We start from the raw sequence: 17,439 nt of genomic DNA, 5'->3' as shown, positions 1-17,439 counted from the left end.
TGACTTAAGTGCTCTCTGCCCTCGTGCCATATGTGTTCCCCAAACTCATTTACATGGCATCAATGCAGGGCTTTCTCTGACACTGTGCTCTCATCCCAAAATATGGATAAAGATGCCGTTGTTGAAAGTCGTAAGGGTCAGAGCATACTGGACTAGTCACAGTCATGAGATGGGCTGTTGAGTGCTCCTGTCCAAAATTAGACTGACCATCATGGACCTCTGGGTTTTAATGTGAGCCATTTGTCTGTTACAGTACATTCAGTCAAACTAGGACTCCACATGATGATGTAGGTGGACCGTTGATTACTTGATGGATGATTTGAACAGTATGTATGACTCGATCGTCTGTGATGGGATCTTGAGGTATGCATGGACCAAGAAGTAGAAAATGAAAGGCCTTCACAGAGCACATCAAATGTCCAGATCCAATCTCTATGTATAGGGTGTCACAAAAAGTATACACACTTCAAATCACTGTTAAGTAGGTGTTTATTTAAAAAGTTTATGCTATGGTACCCATAGCAGTCACTGAAGTTGAATGCATAAAGGTTCCAAGAATTGGATTATTCAAGTCGTCAGCAGTGCCTGGGCCAGAACAGAGGTCACTTTGACAAATGAAAAAAATGTTGTAAATTCTTCAACACTATGAACATGATGTGAATCTTAATATGCACCAACTATTCGTTGATTTAAAGTGAAAAAAATTTTTGGGCATACCCTATAGGCCTAGATCAAGGGTGTCAATCTCAAATTGACTGAGGGCCAAAATCAAAATCTGGAACAATGTCGAGGGCCGAACTCAATATTTATTGTAAAAAATTGACTAAAATTGTGCATGCATGCACTTCATATTCATAGTTAAATTTCACAAACACTGTTTTCCATCATATATGGATGTTCAAATGTGCCTGCATACACTGTGTTGCACATGAGTGTGAGCTGTTTCATTGGTCTTGGCCCACTCCTGTGACACAACAAATTTCATGTTTAAGTCTTGTTACGCTATACATTATTGGTGTATGTGGGCTAACTGTAATAATGTAACAAGGAGTAGTATGGTATTTTATAATTTAAAAACCCTTTATTTTAAACTGGGGTATATACAGTGCCCTCCATAATTATTGGCACCCCTGGTTGAGATGTGTTTTTTAGCTTCCAATTATTTTATTTTTTTTCTAAATAATATGGGACCTTAATGGAAAAAAAGAGAAAAATCCAACCTTCAATACAAGTGCATTTATTCAGTGGGGAAAAAATCCCACATAAAGAAATAATTATTTGACATCAAATAATGTGTGTCACAATTATTAGCACCCCTGGTGTTAATATTTTGTACAACCCCCTTTTGCCAACAAAACAGCACCTAATCTTCTCCTATAATGTTTCACAAGATGGGAAAAGACAGAAAGAGGGATCTTCAGCCATTCCTCTTTGCAGAATCTCTCTAAATCATCCAGAGACCTGGGTCCTCTCCTCTGTACTCTCCTCTTCAGCTCACCCCACAGGTTCTCAATGGGGTTGAGGTCAGGGGACTGAGATGGCCATGGGAGGAGCTTGATTTTGTGTTTGGTGAACCATTTCTGTGTAGATTTGGCCATATGTTTAGGGTCATTGTCTTGCTGAAAGACCCAGTGACAACCCAGCTTCAGCTTTCGGGCAGAGGGCAACAGATTTTGATTTAAAATGTCCTGGTATTTCAAAGCATTCATGATGCCATGCACCCTAACAAGCTTCCCAGGGCCTTTGGAAGCGAAACAGCCCCACAGCATCACTGACCCACCCCCATACTTCACAGTGGGTATGAGGTGCTTTTCAGCATGCGCATCTTTCGTGGTACGCCAGACCCACTTAGAGTGTTTGTTGCCAAAAAGCTCAATCTTGGTCTCATCTGACCAAAGCACACGGTCCCAGTTGAAGCCCCAATACCGCTTGGCGAACTCCAGACGCTTGCGTTTATGATTGTGAGTGAGGAAAGGTTTTCTCCGTGCATGCCTTCCAAACAGCTTGTTGGCGTGTAGACAGCGCCTGATGGTTGATTTGGAGACTTTGTGACCCCAGGATGCTACCATTTGTTGTAATTCTGTAACAGTGAGCTTTGGAGATCTTTTGATTTCTCTTACCATCCTCCTCACTGTGCGTGGTGGCAAAATAAACTTGGGTCCTCGTCCAGGCTTGTTTACCACTGTTCCAGTTGTTTTGAACTTCTTAATTATTCCTCTCACAGTGGATATGGGCAGCTGCAGTTGAGTGGCAATCTTCTTGTAGCCTCTGCCTGACCTGTGAAGGTCGACACACATCTGCCTCACTTGTATGCTGTGTTCCTTTGTCTTTCCCATGTTTAAGAGTGGATAAGAGAAATGGCCTCGGTGTCACGTCATATATTTTCCCCAGGGAAACAGGAAGTGATGAATTACTAATTAAATGTTCCTACATACTCTGGTAAACTTTGTAAACTACTGTAGAAATGACAGAAATGCTTCAATTATATTTATTTCCTGGGAATTGTTAAGGGTGCCAATAATTGTGGAACAGATGATTTAATGAAAAATAATTATTTTTTAGTCAGGGATTTTTTTATTTTCTTACAATTCATTTGAGTTGAAGGCTACATTTTCCTACAATTTTCAGTGTGACAGTATTTTTCTGCAATAAACACTGAATTTATTTTAAGGCTTTTAACACATCTCAACCAGGAGTGCCAATAATTATGGAGGGCACTGTATCTAAAAACACAGTGCGGTACACTACTGTATGGTGTGGTACACTACTGTATGGTGTAGGCCTATATGTGGTACACTACTGTATGGTGTGTAATAAAGGGGTTTTAAAATATAAATTTTGTCTCTATGTAAGAGTCGCCTGAAGTAGGCCCAACGGCCAATACGTTTTGAAGAATGGACTTTGTCTTTTAACTTAAAGAGCACCAGCATATCGGAGTATACTGATCTAACAAAGAAGAGCGCTCAGCATCTCTCCCTTATGAACTAGCACTTCTCCTGGATTAAATTGACAAGTTTAATGGAATTTCTCCAAACCACTGATTCTATTTACTCTCACTGGTTCAACCAAACAGTAGACTACCTGACAAGCCACAAGGATTGCAACAGTTACATTGCCAATGTATGTGTGGTGGTTATATCCAATTCCTCTGCCTTATTTGGTCCTTTTAGTTTGGGCCATTTTCTCACAGGTATTCATTTGGCTCTGCATGTGGGAATTAAGATCATTTTGATATTTTTTTTAATCACCTTTCCTGCCCTGTAGCGTATGGCTTGTGTTGTGATGTGGTAGTATATGCAAGCGCACTGTGTTTTTTTTGTGGGTGTGGCGTTGGCAAGGAGGAAAAGTACATGGTAGACAAGGTGTGGCCATGGGCAAGGTGTGTCTGTGAGTGTTTTGCAGTGGCGGATGTCTAAGCATGTGTTCACACAGTTGGGTGGGGTTGTGTGTGTGCGTGCGTGTGTTGACGGCATGTGAGCACTGCGGTGTGAATGTGATTCAGTTCTCTCTTCACTATACCCCAGGGCAGCTCCTTCAAGCTGAAGGGTGTGTCTTCTCACCTCAGTGAAATCACTGCCCTGCGGCGTAGAATTGTTCCCCCTATCTGAAATGCTTACCAAGAAGGGTGGTGTATGACTGTGTGGTTCTGTCTGCCTCTGTCTTTTTGTTCAATAAAGGGTGTGGTCGTCAATGATCTGCAGACTGATAACCACTGATAACTACAGTAGGCCTACAGTGTACATTAAATCTGGTATGAAAATATAGTGGTGATTCATTAGATACTCTGCAAACAGTGCATAGACTACAAGACAATAGTCAGACAAGCAAATAGTAACTCATTTTCTGTAGTGATAGGACCTTGTCTTGCCTTGACATAGGCTATTCCCAAATGACTTGTGCAGCAATTGTTCATTTGAATTAGGCCTATGAAAAGTAGGCCTAATTTGTGGATAATGGAAATGCTATCTCCCCTATTCATCTATTAATTTTAAAACAAATCCTATATAGACCTATTTGTTTAGTAGGCCTACATTTTGTTTTCTTTCTCGGCCTTAACATTTTGACAGTGTTTTCATCTTTCATCAAAAGAACTGTTTCAAAATTGCACTTGCTTGTTTGATTTCACAAAGAGCTAAGATCATTAGGCCTAGGCGTCAATTGTGGCGATTTATGAACGCCATGAAGCCCCAGCGTGACAATATATTCGAGTGTTAGGCCTATATCTGTTGTGTATTTGGTGTAACAGAGAACTATTGACAACTATGCCATGAAACATTTCCTGTTGGGCACGCATAGGCTACGCTGATTCACTGGTGAGTAAAGCGCCAGCTGAGACATGGCGCGCTGCATGTTGATGCATGTCATGGAAGAGGTGTTATAAAGGCGCAACAGGGACCAAATCGAACAGAATCAGGTGTCCGTTGTGATACGCGGACATACACTACAATTTTAATCTGATACGTTTTTTTTGGCGAAACACATTTATTTAAACTTAATATGAGGAGCTTTGGGATACTTCTCGGCGTGGTATTTCTCACTTACTCTGTTCATGGAACCTATCCATCTGAATGTAAGTACACCAACATTTTGTGTTGAACTTGATAGCGCACAGTTACTGATGATACTTCCTGTCGTTAGGCTATGGTAATATTTGATGGATGATATTTGACAGAAGATGGATGGTGCTAATACCAAAAAAGAAAGATGCTACACAAGGTGTGATTTGTTGAAGAACCAGAAGGGGGGATATGTTTGAGATTTTAAGCATTATCAATTGAGTTACATACAGCCACTATTAAAATCATGTAGAAAAAGTGGCAATATCAAAACCAGAAGGGGGGCCCCCTACAAATCACACCCTGACGCAAATGGTTAAACAATAGGCCTACTTGATGATTAAATTATAGAGCTATATCTTTCTGCTCAGTTGGCAATTTTGTGTGATTAGCACTTCTGTTGACATCAATTAAGTTGATTAACTGTGTCCGATATTCATCAGTAGCCCATAACTTGCACTTATAATGGTGTTTGTATTCATTTGAAAAGTATTTAATCATTATTGTGAACTTTAATATTCTAGCATGTGTTTTGTTTTTTTTAAACTAAATATGTATAGAAGCAGGGCCAGATTAAGATGGCCTGGGGCCATCTACAGGTTGCGATAGGCGCCCCACAGGGGGGGGAAATCATGACAAAATTACATAAACTTGTTATAATTCCAAGCTATAAATTAAGCCTGCCAAGTATAGAGAGCAGTATTAAAAAGAGATTATTTTTTTAATACTGCATCTGCAATTCAGAAAAGTAGTTTTCCCCCTTTGACCAATCAGGGGCCCCCTGGTTGGTGGGGGGCCCCTATGTTTCAGCCATACATAGCCTGTGCATTAATCCGACCCCGTGTAGATGGCTACTTTATTTGCGGAGGAGGGCAGGTCCATGCTGGTAGACATACGTACCAAGTGTCTTGTCATTGTGGGAAAAGTCAGCATGAATGCTCTTCGTGCATGGCAACTGTATGGGTCGTGTTGACTTTGTGTCATACTTTATTGCCTAGGAGGCTGTGTCGTTTTACCTGGTCCTGCCTGTGTGGACCTGTTCAGACCACAGAGACTTTGAAATGTTGCATAAGATTAAGTCTGAATGATATGGATATCCACAAAGTTATTGTTATATGAACTTGGCATAGGATGAGCTCTCTCTGTGGGAAGTACATATAGCTCAAAAACCAGCCATGGGAAACCAACTGAATTAAATGAGCATAATCCAGTGTTGATGAAATAACACATCTCATTGGAACAATCCAGTGCTGATTAAACAGCGAGCTTTGTTAGCTTTTTGAGTTGGTAAAGTATACCCACCAGACATGTCTGAGAAGGTGCATACTTCACTTTATTACAGGTTCATCACACCACACTGGTCTCGATGGGTGTGGTGTAATGAGAATTGTGGCAGGCGCAAGTAAATATTATTGATGTGTCTCATGGGAATCTTGAATGTTGGAGTCTCCCTGGGAGGTGTTGTCTCATTTGAGGCTTTTTTGGTTTTGCTCTTTTCAGCCATGATGCTATACCAAGCCCTACAAAGCCCCACCGCTATTTTGACTCAAGGCACTTTGCAAGCTTTATTACAGCACACCACGCTGTTGGTTAATCTCCTGACAGTAAATGCAATTTTTCGACAATCGACAAGGCGATATTGCTGTGCTGACGAATCACACGTTTGGTAATCCCCCCACAGCTAGGTGCCAGTGCAACGGGAAGGCCCTTTACTGTGTGCGAGATGCTGAGGGTCTGCGCTGTGTGAAGTGCCAGGGGAACTCAGAGGGCCGCCACTGTGAGCGCTGCAAGGAAGGATTTTATCAGCAGAGGGCAGGGCAGAGCTGTGAGCCCTGCAACTGCAGCCCCACAGGTGAGTGTCAAGGTGAAGGTGTCATAGTAATATCCTCCTGCCAACCAGGAGAAAGATATGTTGCAGAATTTCTCATTTCATTTGTGAATTATTTGAAGAGTAATGAGGATATTCCCGCATTTTTTTGTTTAAAAAGTTTTTATTTTTGAGATATAATTTGTCCACTGCAGTAGGCTATTGCACATGTAGCCAACCTTAAGTCAACCTTAATTCCAACCAATCAGTCTAGATACAAATGCATAAAACTGAGCTACTGGTAGTCAGGGCCATACCTCACATCATGAGGCTTAGCTATTCATTTCAACAAGCATGAGTGGATCATGTCCTCTTCCTCCCTCTCTCTACGTGTGATATATTCATATTCAAAGGTTACATGTCCCTCTTTTACAATAAGTCATAGATGTTGAGAGATGTGGATTTGCCTTATCCGGTTAACATTCATTGCTTAGTAAGCAACCATTTTGTTGGAAATGTGTCTCTCTCCATGCAGGTTCGCAGAGTTCCCAGTGTGATAGCAGGGGCCAGTGTCGCTGCAAAGATGGCTTCCAGGGGGAGAAGTGCGACCGCTCAGAGCCTCAAGGGTATGTTATTGTAGCCTAGTGACGCAACACCTTCTATGTTGTATCTAGTCCGGCCAAGAGCAATGCAATTATCTTTTCTGATCGCCCCAAAAATTGGGAACTCCACCCACTTTGTCTGATACCAGTCAACTAGCAAACCTAGGGAGGCGGGTCAACCATGCTGTTTTGGAAACGTTAATTGTTATGCTCTTGGTCAGAACAAGTTTCAAAGAGTCTCAAAGTCGAGGATAATCAGGCTAATGTCATTGAGCAAGTTGCCCTCTTAACGTGTGAGCCAGTGGCAGGATACTATGTTTTTGGATATGGCTTACTTGGCCATCATTTGAGAATTACGCACCCACTTGTCATCTCATAAATTAGTTTTGCATTGGCTTGTACTAGATAATTGTTCAGCTTTGTTTCCGAGTAATCCCATAATGTTGCAAATTATTACTTTTTAAATTATACATTTATTTTTTTCTATTGCAGCTTAAATTGTCGGGTACGGGGTGGCAGCCAGCTCCCCACTGATCCCACTGACTGCTTGCCTTGCTTCTGTAACGGACACTCAAATGACTGCTCAACAGCAGCAGGGTACTCTGTTCACAACATCACCTCAACATTCGAGCAAGGTACTTTCACTATTGTGAACTTTAATTTATTGTTTTTAATTGTATGTTGACCAATTGGATTACGTATCTGAGAAAATTGCAAAGATTGGTCATATCACATAGAGGTAAAAATGGTATTAGGTCCAGTCATTCTGATATCCATGTGATAACCATATTGGGCATGTCCATAGGTAAGGAAGCCTGGAGAGCTGCTACGGCTCAGGGTGAGGCTCCGTCAGTCTTCCGCTGGTCGGAGACCCATGGTGACCTAGAGGTCAGATCCAAGGACTTTATGCCCACATACTTCTATGCTCCACGTAAGTACTTTTCATCCGTACTCCATACACAGCATAATCCCATTTGCACACTGAACACTCACCTTGTTTGAAGAAATGAAATCTTTTAAAACTTCTTTGCGCAAAAAAAGACCCAAAGTGTGCGGATTGTCTCCTTTTTATACAGAAATTTTAACTGAATCCTGCACCTTCTAAACAGATGAGCAGTGGCCTATGATGAAATTAAATCTAAAATGAAATTTTCTTCTGTCTTCTACAGCCTCCTTCCTGGGAAATCAGGCCCTCAGTTATGGCCAGACCCTGTCCTTCTCTCTTCGCCTCGACAGAGGAGTCCGTCGGCCCTCTGGTAATGATGTGGTGCTGGAAGGTGCTGGACTGAAAGTGGCCGCTTCTCTGGGTGACCTGAGGACTATAGTGCCCTGTGCCAAGAAGATCACTTACACTTTCAGGTACTAACTGTGGTGACCATGTGAATAAACAAAGAACTCAAGTGCTCATTTAACTAGTTGAGTCTACCAATGCTTGCAAACTAACTGTGAAACAGCCACAATTGCTACGTTTATACAAGACATTTAATTCAAATTTAACTGACTTTAATTCTAGATGAAGCTTCATTCCGCTTTGAAAACCTCATGTAAACACTTCTTAATTTGGAATTAATGGAAAGATCAAAGTAAACTCGACTAAACTCGATCTCGAATTATTAATTCGGAATTAAAAACATCATGTAAGCTATTATGCTAGCATTGTTGAAACCTTGTTCTGACTGTTTCATCACATTTTTGTCACTGCAGACTGGATGAACTGCCTGGAAGTAAATGGCAGCCTGGGCTGTCATCCCTTCAGTTCCAGAAACTCTTGAGCAACTTAACGGCCATCAAAATCAGGGGAACATTCGGTGAAAATGGTGAGTGTACACGCCTTATTTATGTTGTTTGCTAAATACAAAGAAAGAAGTATGCAGAAAAGTGGCCCAATTTGCCTGAATTCACCATATATCTTGAGCTTGTAACTGACAGATTTTTTCCTGCATTTTCCACAGGGCGTGGTTATTTGGACAATGTGATTCTAGTGTCTGCTCACAAGGGGCCTGGAAGCCCAGCACGCTGGGTTGAGAAGTGCCGTTGCCCCACAGGATATGAGGGGCAGTTCTGTGAGCGCTGTGCGGCAGGGTTCAAGAGGCACTTCTATAATAATGACCCACTTAGCAGCTGTGAGCCCTGTGCCTGCGAGGCAGGAAGCTGTGACCCAGAGACTGGTGAGTGGAGTTGGAATAACTTTTCCCACAATGCCTGATCCATTTGTCAAAATAGGCAAAATATTACAAATATGCGGACATGTGTGATGTGTAATACCATGAACAAGAAATGTGTGTACTGTTCCTCACTCTATGACTTTAACTTACAACAGGAGAATGCTACTCTTCTGATAGCACTTCCACTGGGCAGTCTTGTCCCCCTGGTTACTATAACGACCCACAGAGGCCCAATACGTGTGTGCCATGCAACTGCCCTGGTGCTAGCACTTGCTCAGTGACACCTGGGACCCTGAACGTCAAGTGTGACCGTTGCCCAGCAGGGACTACAGGTCAGTACCTTGCAGGACCTTGTGCCACCATGGAGACATAATAACAATGTTGGAAAATGATCCTATGTTTCACAGTTTAAAAAAAAAAACTGAAAGTGCACAGCGTGATTCTAATCTCTTTACCAGGCTCTCGTTGTCAACTTTGCGCCAATGGCTTTCACGGTGATCCCCTTGGCGAGAGAGGTTCGAGGAGACCGTGCCAGCCATGCCAGTGTAACGGGCATGTGAACCCTAGGGCCGAGGGACACTGTGACCGCACCACGGGGGAGTGTCTGAGGTGCCTGAACAACACGAGGGGACCGTCCTGTGAGGACTGCAAGCCAGGCTTTTACCACCTCAAACCCACAGACGCATGCAAAGGTACTTAGACTCTAGTCTGGACATTAAGGCTGTAGGCATCATAGTACGTTTTGTGCCTTGGCTGCTTTCCTGGCTAGGGCTCACTTAGAAAACCTCAATGTGACTACCCTAGTAAAATAAAGGAGAAATAAAATAAATAAATAGGCACAGTCAGATACTTTCTGCTGGCTTCGATCCCTAATAATTTCACAAAGAATAGAAATGTAACAAGAAGAGAATGAGAAATAACACCTGTACCCGCTATCTAAAAAGTTGCTGATGTTTTTGAATTGCGAAAATGATGCCATAAATTAAAACAATGTTTTCCCCTCTCTCTCCTCTAGCCTGTGATTGTGACCGTGATGGGGCCGTGTCCTCCAGCTGCAGTAAGGGGGGCCAGTGCAGCTGCAGGGAGGGCTACGAGGGCCGCAGGTGCCACCGCTCCTCCTGCCCATCCTGCTTTGACCCAATCAAGACCAAGGTAAGGCAGCAGCATGGTCACGTGTAATAGATGTATGACGTTCATTATGTCTTAAACTTTATTAATAGATTTATTAAATCTTCCCGATTTTATTGTTTCAGATATGTAAATGTTTTTATCTTGTAACTGACATGGTTCGACAGTGAAACTTCCGTCTTCATCAGAGGGTCACATGAATGTTGAAGTATGATGTATCCATGTGACCCTCTGATGAAGACGGAAGTTTCACCGTCAAAACATGTCAGGTAAAAGATAGAAACTTTTACATGTCTGAATCAAAAGAAACTTGAAGATTTAATGTGCACGTGTAGTTTTACACATTGGCATTCACATAGTATTGCATTTCTTCTTGTTCTTCTTGTTATGTAATGTACTGTATGTCAGAAGGTAGTTAAACGTGCATGTCTTTTCTTTTGCAGATCGATAATTTCGCTGTGAATGTGCGTGAGATTGAGGCCATGTTGAATGGGGTTGAGAGTGGTGGGGTGCCAGTGGGGAATGGTCAGATGGAGAAAGCCATTCAGGAAGCAGAAGTGGTGGTGGCAGATATGAAGAAAAAAGCGGGCAAACTCACAGGTAGAGTATAGTATACACACACTCATGTGCACACAGGCTAGCACGCACACACACAAGCACACACACACACACACACACACACACACACACACACACACACACACACACACACACACACACACACACACACACACACACACACACACCCACACACACACACACATTCAGTCTCTCTCTCTCTCTGTAACACACACACACACACACACACACACACACACACACACACACACACACACACACACACACACACACACACACACACACACACACACACACACACACACACACACACACACACACTCACACGGATATGGCCTGACCCTTTATTCTCACTTCAATAGACATGGAGCGGGATCTTGTGGAGAGACTAAATGAAGTCAGCAGGGGGCATCTGAGAGAGGACAGAGAAATACAATCTCTGGCAGAGACCATGGACAACATCAAGCTGAAGGAGCAGCAGTACAAGAAACAAGTCTCTACCATCCAGCAGCTCATCGAGAGTGCCAAACAAAAACTACAGCAAGGCAAGCAGGACCTTAGGGAAGCGGTAAGTGTGTCAGTAGGCTACCTCAATCTTCTTTTGCGTGTCTTTTCCTATTACACACTTCAGTGTACTGTGTCACTGATAACACCAGGACATGTTCCACTGTTATTTGCTACTGTCTGACTGTGTTCATGTCCCTCCATCTCTTACCACCTCACATCTGCACCGGTATTGTGAATGTCTTATATGTCACAATGTATTAGATGCGTCTAAGCATCTCTATAAGAGGGTATGTCCGTCCGTCCGTCGGTCTGTCTGTCTGTCGGTCGTTCTGTCCGTCCGTCCGTCCGTCTGAAACGCATTCTATAAAATGTAATTCCTTCCTGTGTCCACAGAGTGGCAGTGCATAGACGGACGCATCTTTGTCTGCCTGTCTGACTTGTTTATTTGAAGGGATGAACTGAACTCATGTCCTCTGTATTTATATTAGGAGTTCCCATTGAGAGATGGCGTTGCTGGAGCTGACGGTATGTCTGAATTAGCCAAGGAGGCCAGCACCCTGGCAGAGCAGTAAGTCAATGTAATATGCTCAAACTCACAACCACATATGCTGACAATATCTATGCTGTACTACTCTATACTCTACTCTACTATACTATGCTATACTATACTATACTATACTATACTATACTATACTATACTATACTATACTATACTATAGCCTACTATATTATATCATATTATACTATACTATAGGCCTAATAGACTACAGGCCTATAGTATACTACATACACTACTGTATACCACAATGTACTATACCATAGTATTAAACAGAAATCCAAATGCATTCCTTATCATTATGGTTTGTTGTTTTCTTCAACAGGCACCAAGGAAAAGCAGACTACATTGACAAAACAGCCAACAGTGCCTTGTCAGATGCCCAGAAAGCCTTGAGTCTGATGCAAACAGCCATGACAGGCGAAAATGCAGTGAAGGAGTTAATATCTACCCTTAAGACCCAGTAAGTCATATATTGTGATAACATACTATACATTACGTATTTGAAGTGTTTGTTCTTATAATCATTGTCTAATATGTAAACTAGCACAGAGTTTAATAAATGACATGGACGATGTATAATTTGAAACTAATTGTGTTTTTTTATATATTTATAGGTTTGACAAAGCAGGCGCTGATGTGAAATCCCTGGAGAGACAGGCATCTGATCAGATCGATGCAGCATCGGGAGAGAGCACCATAGCAGCTGGAATGCTGAAACAGATCTCATCTATCCAACTACCTCAGCCTCCTGCAGTATGTACAGTGCTGATATCGATAATGTGTCAAAATGAATGCAACAAGTGACTGGAAAACTGACAATTACACACAAAACAACTAATGCCAAACAGTAGCCTACATCACAATATATTTAAGATCGTGTTAGATTATCGTACTTAACAACATACCACCATTAACCTAGAAGATGTGACTTAAATTCATTTTCAGATGAGTGGTTGCTGAGTTATGTACTGTACAAGCACTTTCCTTTTGTGTATTTATTGGGTTTATCGTTTATTACAGGAAAACATGAATACAGCGTTATCCACACTCCATGACCTGAAGAAGTGGGCAAAGGGGAACCTGACAGCTTACCAAAAGCTTCAAGAAGGCGTCAGTGCTGACCAGAGTGAAGCAGAGACTCTGTTGGCTGAAGGAAAAGCCGCACATGAGGTAGTTTTGACATACACGTTGTAACTTGTTATAATGTGGAACCATGGGATTTTTTTACTCCTCATCCTCACCCGATGTATATACTGTACTAGTTGTACTTTTTTGGAGGCGCTGCCCTGAGCAGTTGCCATTTACCCTTAATTTCCCTTTGGGCATGAATGAAGTTACTGTACTCTACTCTATACAATTATGTACTGTAGCTACTGTCCATTTCGGTTGCGATTTCAATTGTCATCCCCAAATATGTGGCTTTTTGTCACCATGCTATACAGCATGTCTGAGACTGTGATTCTGTTGTTCAGGAGTTCAACAAGCTGTTGGGAAGAGTGAATGATGCTAAGGAAATGACAGACCTGGCCCTCCAGGGCATCAACAAAAACATGGACGGTCTGGATGAAGCTCTCGAGTCATTGAGAGGTGCGTGGCGCTCATACTTCAGCCTGTTATTTTATCCCCACTATGTTGCTATGAACAAGAAATATGAGGGAAGGATGTGTATGTTATTGTAGTAGAGAGTTACCAGAATATGTGATTTCATGTGTGAGAGAAGTATAAATTAATTAAAATGTTAAATTTAATTAAAATGTCAATTTGTATATTTGTAGGATTTGATGATAAGATTGACGCTAACAAGAGACTGGCTGAAGAGGCCATTGCCAAGCTGCCAGACATCAGCGGTACCATTCGGGATGCAGTTGGCACCAACAGCAAGACAGTGTCTACACTGGACAATGTCAACATAACATACAATGGAGCCCTTGCTACGTTCAGTAAACTGGAGGACTTAGTCACTAAGTTGGAGGTATGAAAACAGACCTGCAGATATGAACATGTTGTTTTTAGCTCAAATCCAAAATATGCAGCAGAGCAGTAACAAATTAAAAGCAACGAATACATTGTCATTTAGAATAGTTCCCCAAGTATGAGCCCAAATTCCAACTAAAGAATGTCATGTTGTTTTCTCCAGGGAATGCCCGATGTGCTTACTTTGTCCAAGGAGCTGGAGAGGGATGCTGGTGTCCTCAGAGGAGATGTGGAGAACCTCAAGAACGATGCAGACGATACACTGACCACTATCGAACAGGAGATAGACACCGAAGACGCCAGGAGAGGCGAAGTAGAACAGGTATGCCATTCTCTTTCTCTTTTCTCTCTCTCTCTCTCTCTCTCTCTCTCTCTCTCTCTCTCTCTCTCTCTCTCTCTCTCTCTCTCTCTCTCCCCCACCCAGCTAACATCCTTCATCTTTTAAAATCCTTAGGTTGCAGGAGATGCTGCTTCTGCCTTAAACAAAGCAGAGACCACCAGACAAGCTGTCGGCGATGTGCTACAGACGGTGTCAGCTATGCTTGATAACATTGGTAGGGACACCTCAACAAATTTGCGTATTCACACATTATTATAATAATATACAGTACTTTGTTACTGACCTCAAGGAAAGTTTAAAAAGTAAACTTCGGCTTTGGCCAAATCAGTATCTGTGGATTTAAAGAAACACAGAATTTTGAAATGGTATTGAATTGTAATTGTAGCAATACAGTTAGTGTGTTTTGCATCCCTAACACTATACATTTGTGTCTTTAAGGCACCACCAGCCCCGTGGATCAGGACAAGGTGAAGGAGCTCCAGGCTGCCGTCAACAGTGCCACAGCTCGGGTGAACCAGGAGCTGAAGCCCCGCCTGAGGGAGCTGGAGGGCATGGAGGCGCGCCAGAGGGCTAACCTCGCCAACATGAGTGCAGACATCGACGCCATTCTGGCCGACATCAAAAACCTAGAGAATATCCACAAAGCCATCCCGGAGGGCTGCTTCAAAACCACAGCCATCGAAGAAGCCTAAAAGGACTATCAGAGGAATGTGTTGTCTGTAACCACTTTGGGAACGTGCGCATTATGATTTCCAAACACGCTGCACATGCCAGAAGAGGGCAGAGTAATTTATATCATGCACTGTATTTGTATTTGCATCAATACACTTGTAATTGATTTTATGAACATGTGTTTCTTGTGTTTACAGAGTAATGTTGAGTGCAATCGAGTGTGTGTGTGTGTGTGTTTGTGTTTGTGTGTGTGTGTGTGTGTGTGTGTGTGTGTGTGTGTGTGTGTGTGTGTGTGTGTGTGTGTGTGTGTGTGTGTGTGTGTGTGTGTGTGTGTGTGTGTGTGTGTGTGTGTGTTTTCCTACTTAAGCAACATGTCGAATGTGAGCTGTGAAGTTCTGTGTATCGTCCTTTCTTTTAAATGACTTCCACCAAAAAGTACGATTTTGAATCAAAATAAACAGAGGCTATGTTGTCCTGTCACCATTTTAAACAAAGCATGTCAATATTTATAAGTTTGCTTATCAATAAAACTTGGACTTATGCAGAAAAGTGTGCAATTGTCATTTCTGTTCTTTTTATTAACCTGAACAGTACATTTATTTTTGAACAAAGCAGCTAATCTTTTCTTGATGTAATTGACCTTTTGTGTAGCTACTAGCTACATAAATAAAACATTACAAATGTGGTGAGTATCAATTATTGTTAGTTGTTCATCTTTGTGTCTGCTATTCATTAATAGACATCTTGGTGTTGGAATTTGCATTAACTAGCCTACATGGTTTATGATTGTCCTTCACCACAGGAGGGGGTTCCTGTGATCTGTCCTATTGTGTGTATTGGTGTACATTTGGCCCACTGAATCAAGTCATTGGTGGTGCACTGAAAACCGAAAATATAACACGCATACAATGTCACTATCCTATTCATTTTCCCGGCACATAATTTTTTTATACAACATAATTCCATGCAATCGTTACTAAAGTATTGTGTTATGATACATTAGTAGTAGTAGGCCTAGTAGTTCTTATCATCATACATCTGTGTTGAGACTAGATGGAAATGACATCTCAAATTGACAGACTTAATTTCACATCTTTGCAGAAGCACAGCAAAGATGACCCTTTTGCTTCAACAGTGGCATGAGTGAGGCAGCATGACGACTTAGGTTAGGTCATGGTTTATGACAGATGAGCAAAAGCCGTGCACTATTTTTTTCATTGTATTGACTACACGGTTTATTGGTCATTGCATACAGATTGCTAGGAATGTTGGTCTCTCCTTTGTCTTTTTCAATATGGGAAAAACAATTAAATTCAACATGTAGTACCTTCATATTCCTGATAGGCCTAATCCATTTCTGAATGTGTGTTGAATTGGTCACAGTTCTATGAAGTTCAAATATTTGTATCATTTGAAGATTAAGCCTTTTCCACATCAGTGGTTACAATCCGATAAAATTAATTTGTTAAAAAAACACCCCAAAGCAATATAGATACCACCAAATACTTAAACTTAATGTACACAGAAATAACAAAGTTTGTACAGAAACAAACTGCCAGTAGTTTGGGTCAAGGCAGAGAGGTGTAAAACCATGTTATAACTGTTTCCAGTACGGAAGTAATGATTTTGAATCAGATAGTTTTATGTTTAATTTTCCCATCTCTGTACTGTACTATATTCACAGTAGGCTATTTACTGGTGTCTCCTATTCTATCTCTGGAGGGAAGTTGCATGTGGCATCTACAACTTCAATGATCATAAATCTGCAATCTCCAAAACTGGTACAGATTGATTTGGATAATCTCTGAATCATGTACAGTACACTGTGTAACAGACAACAGGCTTATCCCTGTGCCCTTGGGGAAACACACTGAAAAACCATCCATGCTCTTTTTTTTTACCACTGCTGCCAACCTTGTTTGCCCTCCCTGAGGACATGCTCCTTTATGGCGACAGCTGCCCCTAGCACTTTCACTTTTAATCTTACCTCTCTCCATCACAGTCCTGTCACAGTGGTCCAATCCCACCTCACCTCTGTAGCCTAGTATGCACTACACGTGCCTCTGAAGAACAAGGGCTTTCATGCATTTGTGTTTGTGTATGTCCTTGCGGTGTCCTCTTTGTGAAACATGCTCCCTGAATGGATAGGGACTTTGCAACAAACGGTGTAAAGTCTGACCGCGTCCTCCTCTTCTTTCCGACAATGTTTTTGTATTCCCCTACACCAGAGGAATACCAGAAGTGACACCACTACATAATTGGAATAAAAATGTCCATCTCTTTACTTAGTATCTGAGACATAGCTGTGTTTTTTTTCTGAAGCGTTAAGCAAGCAAAGAACAGTGCCATGTGAAATTAGATCCATAAACAGAAAGATGTACATCAGTGTGCAAACCAATGTGCATGTTTGTATGATAGCACACTGTAGAGAGAGTCATGAGTGTTCCTATAGCAACACCACAGCAATCAAGTTTTCTTATGTACAATGACAGGCGATAATATAAAATGAAGACAGAGATGGAATGCATCTGGATGCAAATAGCTTCTCTG

The 17,439-nt window shown here is 41.8% G+C and overlaps 1 protein-coding gene across 1 annotated transcript; it reads left to right on the top strand.

The window, feature by feature from the left end:
* Window positions 1-4,400: 4,400 nt before the first annotated feature.
* On the top strand, window positions 4,401-17,158 carry lamc2 (laminin, gamma 2). The gene is made up of 22 exons (XM_063218909.1): window positions 4,401-4,570; window positions 6,238-6,408; window positions 6,899-6,989; window positions 7,458-7,600; window positions 7,771-7,896; window positions 8,135-8,324; window positions 8,670-8,782; window positions 8,918-9,133; window positions 9,286-9,462; window positions 9,589-9,822; window positions 10,146-10,282; window positions 10,702-10,858; window positions 11,200-11,405; window positions 11,833-11,912; window positions 12,226-12,363; window positions 12,518-12,656; window positions 12,924-13,073; window positions 13,376-13,490; window positions 13,679-13,875; window positions 14,041-14,199; window positions 14,332-14,431; window positions 14,656-17,158. The coding sequence occupies exons 1-22, from the start codon at window positions 4,498-4,500 to the stop codon at window positions 14,907-14,909; spliced, it is 3,366 nt and encodes a 1,121-aa protein (XP_063074979.1). The 5' UTR covers window positions 4,401-4,497; the 3' UTR covers window positions 14,910-17,158.
* The last annotated feature ends 281 nt before the right edge of the window (window positions 17,159-17,439 follow it).

This window comes from Engraulis encrasicolus, chromosome 16 (assembly GCF_034702125.1).
Source record: "Engraulis encrasicolus isolate BLACKSEA-1 chromosome 16, IST_EnEncr_1.0, whole genome shotgun sequence".
Classification (NCBI taxonomy): domain Eukaryota; kingdom Metazoa; phylum Chordata; class Actinopteri; order Clupeiformes; family Engraulidae; genus Engraulis; species Engraulis encrasicolus.
The sequence above is the reverse complement of the archived record's forward strand: the minus strand, read 5'-3'. Positions and strand labels throughout refer to the sequence as shown.